This window comes from Lonchura striata, chromosome 3 (genome assembly GCF_050655825.1).
Source record: "Lonchura striata isolate lonStrDom1 chromosome 3, ASM5065582v1, whole genome shotgun sequence".
NCBI classification, from domain to species: Eukaryota; Metazoa; Chordata; class Aves; order Passeriformes; family Estrildidae; genus Lonchura; species Lonchura striata.
This window is the reverse complement of record NC_140705.1, coordinates 112,837,800-112,850,000: the sequence shown is the minus strand read 5'-3', so window position 1 is coordinate 112,850,000 and position 12,201 is coordinate 112,837,800. Positions and strand designations below refer to the sequence as shown.

The 12,201-nt window shown below is 41.3% G+C and overlaps 1 protein-coding gene across 5 annotated transcripts in view; it reads left to right on the top strand.

Moving 5' to 3' along the window:
• Nucleotides 1–12,201, top strand: part of MEIS1 (Meis homeobox 1) — a 107,048-nt gene that overhangs the window by 26,364 nt on the left and 68,483 nt on the right. For all 5 annotated transcript variants that reach the window (XM_077781842.2, XM_077781843.2, XM_077781844.2 and 2 more), the window contains exon 7: nucleotides 88–199. In XM_077781842.2, coding sequence (XP_077637968.2) covers nucleotides 88–199 — 112 coding nt within the window. The remainder of the gene's footprint in view (nucleotides 1–87; nucleotides 200–12,201) is intronic.

Sequence of the window (12,201 nt, the reverse complement as noted above, 5' to 3'; positions counted from 1 at the left end):
ACCACTCTCCTGAGAGTGCATTTTCTGGTCATCTGGGCATTCCTTTGCCATCTCAGATTTAACCTTTTAATTTTTTTGTCCCTGTAGCCCTCCTGGAACAGAGACCACGATGACACGGCGTCAACGCGCTCTGGGGGAACCCCTGGACCCTCCAGCGGAGGACACACATCACACAGCGGGGACAACAGCAGTGAGCAAGGTAGGAACAGAGCCCTCACACTTTCCTAGCTGCCTGGTGGTCACCAGCGTGCTCAGGGACTGCTTACTCTCTGCTGTGGAAATATGCTCGGGTACTAGAGGGTTCGTGCTGAGAAAGGTCTATCTTCCTTTTTTTTCGACATTTTTTTTCCTCCATCTCCTCCTAGTAAAGGGATTGGCATCTTTATTTCTTTAACCCTGCCAGCAGGCACATGTTAGAGCAACATATGTACCAAATTTGCAGTGTGCTTAATAAAAATAAGAAATTAGAAGTTTGGGGTTTTTTTTTTTCTTCATTCAAATAGGTTAAAAGATGAAATCTTCAAAACCAAATGTAATTAAGATTGCAGAAATGCATGCTGATATTTCAGAGACGCCATCAAAACTTGATTGTATATAAAGAAGAGATGTTAGCTGGACTGTTTTGAAAAATCCTGAGCCATGCTTTTACTTACTTTTTGATACTCAATTCCAATTTACTTGAATGGAAGAACATTCTGTTTGAGAGCCAGGCCAGAGCAGCTGATTTAGCAGGGCGAGTATGAAATGAGCTTGGTGCAATGGAAGTGGGGCATTCTACAAATAATCAGTGCTGTCTCAAAAACTCTGAAATCTAAAAAGCTGAATCTCTGTATTTTTTTTTCTTCTGAGAAGCTGAAAGCATATCTTTTCTGAACAGACCAACTGCAGTGGATTTAGTGTTAATTTAATGCAATTAAAATTTTAAAAGGATCCTTAATCTGAATATAAAAGAGAGTGCTTTATTGAAGTTGACTCTGAACTCACAATAGGTATATACTTTTAAATCTGGTTTTATGATCATGTTTCATTCAAGTGCTGTTAGACAACAAAGGAATTGTGTTTCCAAAAAAAGGTTGAACAGTACTGATTAGCATTGCAAAGTCTGCATTTAACAAGATTAGTTTTTAAACTAAACCAGTATATTTTAATTTTTTATATGCATGGATTTAACGTACGTGGTGAATAACATCTCTTTATAGAACTTTAAGTATTTGAGACTCGTTATTGTTTAAAGAAAAGTTGCTGACTTCATTGCAAGTGTAGCCTAGTAAAAATGGGGCCTGGAATAGTAAACTGTTGCAGAGTTGAGGCAGACACTGGTAACCTTCTGACCTCTGACTTTTACTGGAAAATGATATGCAACATAAATTCAGGGGGCCTTTTTTCTTTCAAGTATGTATACATATATATTCTAGTGGTGCTTTTCACAATGCCATAGTTGAAGTGGTGTCAACTTGTTCATTAGAGCCCCTTGCTTTTGGAGCAAACTTTAAATCCATGGGGTTTTTTTAAGGCTGAAAAAGCTGCTTCAAAAATAAGCTTTGAACTAAAATGTGGTGTTTTGAGAGGGTTTTTGTATTGGTTTAGGGCTGTTCTTTTATTAGACGGATGTGCGTGTGTTTATGTGGATATGTGCGTGGACAAAACATCTGTGGGGAGGCTTGCCAGAATTCTCCTAGACCACGTTGGAAATTCAGCTTAGTTCCTGGTGTACTTTTAAAGATTTTCAGGCTTTATTTTTCTCCTAAATGTGGTATTTTTAGTAGTCTGGAGTGCTGGTCATATCTGATGCCTCAGTAAGTTCCTAGCAAGGTGCATGCTGCAGCTTCAGTCAGGAAGGGTTTTCTAAAGTGAGTTTCAAGCCTGAGTCCTATGAAATATCCACAGAAGGACTTGTCAGTGATGCTTTAGTCAGACCTGAAACTGTTACCCAAACCCCAGTGGTTTATTGGGGCTGGGATTGCTGCCAGTGCTTGATAGAGTGTTTTGTGAAGAAGGGTCAGTGCATTAAAACTTTGGAGAAGATTTATGAAAGTGGGAATTTGATAACTGGAGCTCTCAGGTCAAGTTTGGGATAGGAGTTTTTGGAAAAGACATCCTGTCCTGGGAGTCTCTGTTACCAAGGCTTGCCTTCAGGTCGCTTGCCACCTTTGGAAATGGCATTGTTTTTGAGGAACAGGAATGTGGTAATGGCAGCAGTGGTCTTGCTGAGCCTTGCTTTATGTCTTACATGAGATGCTCTGAAGGTTGAGATTGTGGGGGAAGCTCATTTGTTTGAGCACATCCATGCCTGCATATACACCTTCTGTTAAAAAAACTCCAAAATGTGATTTTAGCATTTCCCTACGGGGAAGAAGTCAATATTCAAGGACTGAAATGGAAGAGAACTAAAAGACAGCAAATATCCTGCCTCTCCCCAACTGCATTTAATTTCCAGATGCTGTGATTTGGTGGCTTTTCTTCTGTGGCCTGATGTTGGGAGTGCAACACTGTGGTTAAACCCCTGTGTTCACCACTGCTGGGTGCTTTTTTTGGCAGCAGAAGGAGCCAGCCTGGCACTCCCATAGCAGCCAGGTGCTGTGGAGGGGTGGCAGCAAAAGGCTGGGGACCCACATGCTCGTGCTTGCAAGCATGGCAGTTAACTCGAGATGCATGCGTTGCGTGACATATATTCAGTATATTATGGGCTTCCCTATTTTTAGGAGTTTGTAAAAGTTCCTTTTGGTTCCTTCCATCTGTCAAGATCACGTTTGCCATTTAAAAAAATAAAAAAACCAAAAAAAAAAAAAAGCAAATCTGATCAGCAGAAATAAAACCCTCTGAAACTGGTTTCAGGTTGTTCTTACAACCTGCATCTCTCGTTGGGGTAGGCAAAAGCACCTTCTGGGCCAGGTTTGCAACCTGGTTGAAAGTATCACAAAGGTGTAAATGGAAGCTTTGCATTTTTGGAGAGGCACACAGACTGGAAAACTTAAGCCTTTAGCAAGACTATTCTCCTTAATCCATAACTCAGAGTATGTTAAAGTCTATTTTTAGACTTTTTGTAGATTTTTCTTCATTACCTTATTCACTAGAAATTCTGCAAAGTATATTTTTAACCTATTTATGTCCCAGTGTAAAATACCCATCAAATGATTGCCTTTGAAATCAGGAGAGACAGTCTTTCCTGTAAACGTTTTGAAGTCTTCTTCAATGTGTAAATTTATTTACTTAGTAAATAGTAATAACTCCCAGCTGCTTCGATCTATTGCAGAAATCCATATTTAACTGCTAGGGACCTGTTCTGAGGTCTCGTGCCACTGAACAGCAGGATATGTTATTGCATAGTACGTTGACACAACCTCTTCTAAAGGCCTGGTATTGTGTCATCATAGGGGATAGTTATAGTACAGGAATGCAGAATAATATTATGAAAAAGTTTTCCTGTTGCTCTGAACTTAACGGGAAAGGCCTTTGGAGGGCTGTCTCCAAATGGTGCTAAGAGATCTGAATTTACATAGTGGAGAAATAATTCACTGAATTCTATTTAAAAGAAGAGAAGCAAATTCTTATGTACAGGCAGGTGATGCTGACTTCATGGCAGCACTATTTTATCTTACTATGTCTCATAACTTCAAAAGATTCCTGTTTGGGATATTGAGAGATCTATTTTGTTTGGTTTTCAAATAGTAAGACCAGGAAGATGCTGAACAAAGCCTTGGTACAGTCACTTTTAATCCAGAGTGGAGTTCTTTATTTCCCATGTTTAGCTTAAGAGAAAAGGAAAAACAATCCATCAGTGTCACCTTATTTGTATGTGTTGTTTCTCTCTTTTTTTTTTTTTCCCCCAAGCCTCAGCCTTTAACCTCCAAATAATTGTTGCTCCTTCCAGCCAGGAGTAGAAAGCAGCGATATTTCTTTATCAAAATGTATCAATGGCTGAAATAGTTTCTTTTTTTTTGTTTGGTTTTTTTTAAGGTTTTGTAGGAGTTTGAGCAACCTATAGGCAAAAAGGCAATCGGGTTTATTATTGCTGGGGATCTCCAGGCGGTTGTTTGGAGGCTGCAAAGGCAGGCAGCAGAGCTGGGAAGAGGGGGAGAGAAGGGCCACATTATGTTCCAGATGACTGAGCGAGGATTTATATACCAGCTCGCCTTTTTTTTTTTTTTTTTTTTTTTTTTTAACATGGGAGAAGAAAAGTAATAAGAGCGGGGAGGCATTTGAAGCGGTCAGATGGCCGATGACTAATGGGATAGGTGGGCAGGAGCCCTCGGATTGGGTGTCTTAATGAGCACATTTCGCACCGAGTTTGGGCTGCAGTTCCCCTTCACCTTTGCCCTTTATTGACCGAACTGACACTTCATTTTTCACATACTTCCAATTATGGCTGAGCTTAAGTGTCGCCCTGCCTCCTTTCTTTCTTGCCTATGGATGGCTTGAGAGTGGCTAAGGCCACAGAAGATATTTTAATTTGAAAAACTACCATAGCAAGGCAGGTTTAGGGTGTAACCTGAAACTGCTGTCACTTGGCAGTTTCTCCGATGAAAACAAAAGTTTTAATGTTTCTTGTGTAGCGCTTCACCACCACTCCCCCCTCCGCCCCTCCTCTGTGGTGATGTTGGGAATTGTTTTGGGGGTGATTGGGTTGGTGAGGGGTGTTTCTTTCAGGGTAAATCCTTTCTGGCAGTACAGGTGTCATGGGCAGGAGTCACTGAAGTAAAGAGGTAAACCCAAATGGAAAGCAGTGCCATTCTTGAACGATGGCTCCTCTTCCCTTCCCAAATGGCTTCTTGTGTTGTAACGCTCTGCAATTGTCCTTGCTGGACTTTCCCCTTATGGAAAAGCAAAGTATAACTGTGCTTGCACTCCTCCAGCCTTAGACCAATGTGGATTTGTTGTTTTGGTAATATTTAATGCGTGAATGCGTATTGGAGTGTGGCCTGGCTGTGAAGCTTTCAGAAGTGGCTGAAAATTATGCTGGGAGAGGCTGGGAGGATGAAGAGACGGAAAAATCTGCAGTCACCCCTTTGCTGTATGAGGAGAACCATGATATATCTCCCCCTGCTCAAGCCTGTGTGCATATCCACGTTGGCTTTTACATGCAGAATCCTTCCAGGGCGGAAATGTCTGTTTGCTTTCGCAGGGCTTAGGGGGTTTCGGAGCATGCGGTTTTCCTACCAAATGTGGATTCTGTCGGAAATAGCTGGAATAAGTTGTGCTCGCATGGGGTGGGTTTAAGAACAAAATAGCTGCTGTTAGACCTTCACTTCCCAGCAGCACCACTGGATTTTGCAGCGTGGTTTTCACTACCGGCTCTGTCATGTGAAATTTGGGTGAGTAATGAGTGGGCACGTCACCTGTGTGCCAGTGGTGATTGCTTTACATTTAAATACATGGAGACTGTGTTGACAATTATTTACATCCAAACAGAGGCCCCCCAAACCACAGAAGTATTTATCTCAAAAAAAAAAAAGTATGAAGTATTACCTACTTTATTATGTAGCCCTCTGGCATAGTAATGGCATGGCATATTTTTACTATAATATGGTAATAAAAGAATATGTAAAAGGCAGACAAAGGTTCTGTCTTTTCACTAAGGTGACCCCTGTTACCAAGTAACTGCTTTACTTATGAGCTTATTAAAAACTCAAAAAAAAATGAGCTTTTCATACTTCACAGGCATTGATGTGAAAATGAGCTGTCCTACGAGTAGTTTTCTTGATCATTTTTAGAACAATTGATTAGCCAAAGAGCCGCTGTCATTAGTTGACATTGACTGATAGCAATTTGTCACAAGCTCCGAAGGTCAGCCAGGCAGTGGAAGCTTCGGCTTGTCTTTGATTGACCTTTTCTGATGCCATTATCATGCGATCGGTTAGACTGGATGTGACCCTCGATTAGAAAAGACAGGGCATTAGTCAACAGGGGCTGCTCCCTGTGTTTTTTCTGCTGCTTTATGTGTTGTGAATCCCGAATTAAGCATAATACACTTGTTTGGAAACGGAGCAGTACCAGTTTTCTTGCCGAGGCTCTGCCATCCCCTTTTCTTTTCCTGCTTTTCCATCAAGCAGGCAGCGCTCGGTTTGCTTTGGATCAGTGTGAGCACCTGTGCCCTGTTCCTTTGATGTGAGATTTAAGCCAGGCCCATATTTATCTGAAACTCTTCGTGTAGGTGCATATTCTTCAGCAGCACCAGCATTAATTATTTTTATTTCCCCAGAATCATGTTGGTTTGTTTTTTTTTTAACAGTGATTGAGTGGTTGAGGATTATGCTCATAACACGATGTCAATTTATCATTCTGCTCTAAAGCCGGGGGGCGTGAAACTGGTTTTTTCCTCATTCTAAGTTTAGGTTTTTGGGTTTTTTGTTTGGCTCTGGTGGTTTTTTGTTTTGTTTTGTGTTTTGTTTTTGGTCTCATCAGGCTGATTCAGCTGTTAAACTTAGATTTCGGCAGTGTTAAGTCTGTGTGCCTCAGCTAAGCAGGGTTGTGCTTCCAGAATGGTGTATGGGAGCAAGTTCTTACCTAGGAGCGTGTGTCTGTCATGATTTAAGCATTAATCTGTTCCCAGTGTCAGGATTTATTTCAGTCATTTACATTAACTTAAATATCTGTTATTAACAGGCATTTTTCTTTTCAGTCTGGCAAAGCTAACTAAAATACTTATAAACGTTGCTTGTTTTCCCTAAATTGTGGGTAACATCATCATAAACGAACTCTTTTCCTTGTAAAAAAGACTTCCTTCTTTCCATTTGCCTTTCAGGGGAAACCTGAATTTCTCTAAGCTCCAACTTGTTTTTCAGGTCAGCCCCCAGAGATAATAAGCAGTTCAAAACCAGCAAAACCATTTCAGCACTGTTTAATGTGACTTTTAGTCTTTGCTCAGGGAAAACTTCCAGCTGGGAGGGGAGCAGAGGGAGATGACCATGTCAGGAGGCAGATATTTCAGGCTGAGGCTACTGCCATCACTGGCAGAGCAGAGGGAGGGAAAAAGACTTTGGAAAATGTTTACTTTTAAAGTGGCTGTGGAAGTACAAATATTTCTGACTTCTCAGCCTGTCTATATTCAAGGAGGATAATCCATGTGCTGGAGTCTTTTTTTTTTTTCCTATTTTCTTGGCAAGTTTTTCTAAACTCAGAAATGTCTACCCATTAAACATCTGTGTGACTGTGCACAAGCCCATGTATACATAGGTGTGTATATAAGAACATGGCCCTGACCCTGAACTGAGAGCATCCATTGCCTTTAGCAGCCCCAAAGTGTGTCTGCACAGAACCAGGTGTCTTACTGAGGGCAGGATCTAAATCGCATCTTGGGCTGTTAGCTAAAATCTCTGGTGTTGGACTGAAGGGCATCTTACTTTCCTCCTTGGATGGGGCAGAGGGAGGTTTGGTTTTTCAAGAAGTTGTAGAAATAGGTTTGAAGTTTTTAGTGTCCAAGATGCCCCTTTCAAGTTTAGGGTCTTCAACATGGCTGATATGTTGGGGTTTTTTTTGGTGGTTTTTTTTTTTTTTTTGTTTATTTTTTTTTTTTTGGTTACTTTATTCAGATATGGTGATTGTTTTCCTACACACCCTGGGTGTATATGAGCCACTTAAGTTGTGGTGGCTCATTGGAGCTAATGATCTTTCCATATGGCCCATAATAAAGTCCCTCATAGTATTCCAAACTGAAGTAATCTATCCCATTTGCTTCTCCAGGTTTTGGTGGCTTCAGCTGAGTGTTGCAATCTGATGTAGGCAGAGTGAGACTTTAAGGTGTGTGTCGTTGACCTCTTTAACTTGGAGATTAAAAAGACAAAAGTTGTGATCTTGAGATGTTTGTTTTGAGCAACATTTTATCACAAGGAGTACAACTCATAAACACGCCGTATTTCTGGATTAGTGATGCAACAGGGTGTGCCATCAGGCTGCTTGGCACAAACCATTTTCCCATTCCTCACATGAAAGGCTGCAAGAGGAAAGATGACTAAGGTTGGAGGAGAAGTCTTTAAAATTATTTGTATGGAGAAAGTGGTTGCTTGTCCCATAATACAAGAACTAAGGGTAGGTGTTCGTGGCACAGGAGCTGTTCCAGAGCATTGGTAGGTTTAAAACAAACAAAACTGTTTTATGTGTTGGGTTAAATTTATTACTGCAGAGCAGCATTCTGAGGAGGTCAGCAGGGGACAAAAAGAGATTAGACCAATTCATGGAAAAATAGGTTCTTCTGTGGGTGTTAAAAACCCTGGTCCAGATGCCACCACTGGCTCAGGAAGCTGCCCAAGTGCTGATTGTCAGAGCGGTGCCACAGCTGCTTCTGCCTGCCCTCACTTTCCCAAGTGTTTTCCTAAACACCACAAGACCCAGTTACTTGGACACATGTCCTCTAGTTTTTGTGTTCACATAATTTTTGATAATTCAATTCAGGAAATAAGATGCTGGATATTTTTGTTTATCCTTTTTTTTTTTTTTTTTTTTTTAAGGCTCTTGCTAATGCTGGCATGCTTTTGTTGGGAAGAAAGTAGACATAGCTTGTATTTTCTTGCCCTTATTACCCCATTGGTGGGAATGTTTTGATGCTATTCATTCAAATTTGACAGGTGATTGCTTCTGTAAATGAATGCACTCAAATCATAATTGTTGCAACAGAATTGTTTGATTACCTGGCAGTAGCCTCTTTCTCTCTGATAGCTTTTGGATCACCTGTTTGCTGAGAGCATTTGACAGTCCTCATGTTTATTACCCAATTGAATGTCAGTAGCAATTGCAGCTAAAGATAAACGAAAATGCAAGTACTTGTTGACCTTGACTTTTTTCCACAAGATATTGGACTTGATGGCTCTATTGCTGTTCAACTGATAAGAGTTATAAACAGTAGTTGAGGGAAAATGTTTTATTCCCAGAGGAAAATACCACACTGCTGTGGGAAATGGCATCTGACTAGCACTCTTTGCCAAATTTGCTTGGTTCACCTTCATTTAGACTGTGGGAAAATAAAATCCAAATTTCCCCTTTTATGACTTTAGTATCTCTGCAAACATGAATTCCTGTGATCTTTGTAAAGTTTTGTTGGCAGACTGTGCCAAGAACAGACAGCGAGCACGAGACCTCGCCGTGTTTTATGATGTGCTATAATGAGGATTCTCAATTCTTCCTCATTTTTGGGCTGATTTGATAATTACAGGGAGGGAGCAGAGCTTTCTTCTCCTATTCCATGGGAAGCTCAATATGTGTATAAGCAGCAAAGACTGGGAAGTGTGTGGCTGTGGGTGGATATTGTCAGAGTGGGGCTGTGCTGGTGGGAGGACAGCCTGGGGATGAAGGCCAAGTTATTGCAGGGATGGAGAGATGGTGCTTTCATTGGTCAACTTTGCACCCACTTCTTCAGGCAAGGTCCCACATGGGGTCCTTTGCAATTTTTTGTTAGGAGGAGGTTGATTTGGTGGTGCCCCTCCCAGCTGTGTTTGGGAAATGGGAGGGAGAGATGAACTCCCACCCCAACAAATTTTCCTGCTATAATCCCCCCCATATATCTTTATATATATTTAATTATTAACCCCCCATATTCTATTTATATATATTTATTTCTAATCCTACTCTAATATGAAACCTGAAAGAAGACTTCAATGGAAACAGGAGCAGGCAATAGGCTTTGAGATCTCTCAGGATGAAAGTCACTGTATAAACATTATATGTAAAAAGCACAAAAGACAGTGGAATTATATTCTTTAAAACATAAGTCCTTCTTGTCTCGGCAACTGCTCTGATAAACTCTGCACAGTATTGTACAAGCTTGTTAAAGCTCCGAAATGCAGGATTAAGCAGTGCTGTAACAGTTAGCAGAGTCAGAGGAGTAATCTTATTGCATTGTAATTTTTTTAGGTAAGATTAAGCTGGCATTACATTATATGTTTGTGGGCGAGGGGCCATTCTTCAAGGGATTAATTAATAGGATCAGCACTGTGAGATGCTGACATAATTTTTTCTAGGCACATTGATGCACACGGGCTTTTATTATTACTATTTTTTTTTTCCTTCCAATTTTAAATTCATGAATGAGATGGGGACTTTGTCTGGGCAATCAGACCACCCTCTGCAGCTTGCAGCAGTGATGTCAGAGCCACCTGTCATCTTATAATTCATCAGGGACCTCTTCTCACTGGCCTGGTGACCCACTAGTTGGTGACACGAGAAATACCAGAGGGAGATGCCTGATGTCCCTTCTACCCAAGCTGGGGTGGGATTGCTGTGACTAAGCAAATGCCTGGCACTGCTCTGGCAGCTCTTTGAATGAGGGTGCTGTTGGTAAAGTCTTCCACCTTTCTGCTTTGGCTCTTTAGCCATGATACCTCCTCCACACAGCCTTTGGCTTGACACAGCCTTTGGCTTGAACTTTTGCTGCTCAGGCCTGGAAGGTGGGAAAGGATGTGGGAGAGCATGGCTGGGCTGTGATATGCAGCAGGAGCAGTGTGACATCAGGATGGGCAATGCCAGGCTGCCTCTGGCATCTAATAGCCAATATAGAAGTATTTTTATATTTATATATATATAAAACTTATTTATCTATTAAAATATGATGAGTATTTGGGGTTTTTTGTTTTTTTTGTTTTTTTTTTCTCTTGAGTATTTAAAGTCTCACACAGATTTTGCAGTTAGGTTTTTACAGTTGCTCTTTGCCAAAGTGTAACGTGAAAGTGTGGGAAAGGAGAAACAGCATATAAATAAATAAAAGTACAGTGGGGACAGCCTTCCCAACTACTCATCCCTTAGTTTTTACTTTTCCTTGTGCTGATTCTGTGCCGTGGGTGAGAGATGGCCCTTGCATCCCCAATGCTGTCTATTGTCTCCAGGCTGTCAGTACATCTTTTGCAGGAGGACAGGAGAAGACCTAATAGAAGACACCACTTATGCCCTTGCAAAAGACCTAATGGTGGCAGGCATAGCCTAACTTATTCTGAAATCTTCCCCAGTGCTCTGAATAGCAGTGTCACATGGATGCATGCTAAATATATTCTGGAGTCTGTAGTGTCCCGATGGACCACGAAGAAGGCATATCTTAACTTTCTCTGGTCAGCAAGTGAAGGTCATGGAAGCAAGGCTTGTAGGATGGGCAATCTTTTTTGTTAGTCTCATTGCTGTGCCAGGAGAATCTCCTCCCTTTCTCCTTCCCTGGCACAGCACTGAGGGAGAAACCCCACGGTGGGGTTCCTGCTTGGATTATAGCACATGCACTGCATGGAATGCCTTCCTAAAGCAGGGGAAAGAGGGAATGAGGTCAGCATTAACTGAACAGCTCAAAGTTAAGTGTCATTTAAAATGGGGCTAAAGTTTCAGGGCACTGTCACGTCAGAGTGTAGCAGCTTCTTGCTAAAGAGCAGGGGACGAGTTGCAGGCAAATTACAGCAAGGGGGAAAAGAGACAACAAAGTGGAGTTGAAATGTCCTGTTCATTCTGCACTTCTCCTCCCTTCCCCGCTTAGCAAAGCATCTATTTATCTCTCCTGTCCCCTCATCCTGCCTGTGGCAATGAGAATGCCCCAGGAGAGGCTTTTGTGCAGGATCCTGCCTGCTTTCTTTTGTTTTTTGTATCTGTCTGCACTAACCCTGTGCAAATTCTGCACGAGGCCAGCAGTGTAAAAGCAAGAACAGTGGTGATGTTAATTCAGTACAAGTATTGGACAGACTTAGTATGGTTTTGTATTGTAGTTCTCCAATGGGCTGTAGGAAAGCAGAGGGATGTTCTATTGATGAGCAGGCTGAGCCACAAAATCTTTGAATGTCAGTCTATAAATATTTATTGTTTGTGTGTGTGTGTGTTTGTTCATATACATGCTTGTATGGGACTACTTCCTACTACTACACTTTTTTATTTTGTCAACCTGGCAAGTAAGGTGGTAAAACCACCCTTGTGAAGCACAGGGCATTTTTAGAACCTTTTAGAGCCTTTCAAATTTCCCTTATGAGGAGTGTTGTGCTAAGTTCCTTGGTGTTACAGCTACAAGAAATAAATTAAGAAGCAGCGCTAACATTAGTGTCTCACTACATATTTATCCAACTAAAAAACCCCTGAGGTAGCCATAATTTACCAAGCTGAGGAGCAGAGAGGGCTGGCACAGCCACCTTATCAAGAAATATAAAGTGATGACTTGGTTTAATTTAATCCAAAGGATGTTGGTGACTTGGTTGAATTTAATCCAAATAAAGTAACCAGCTAAAAGTCTGCAGGGGGAACATGTTAGTC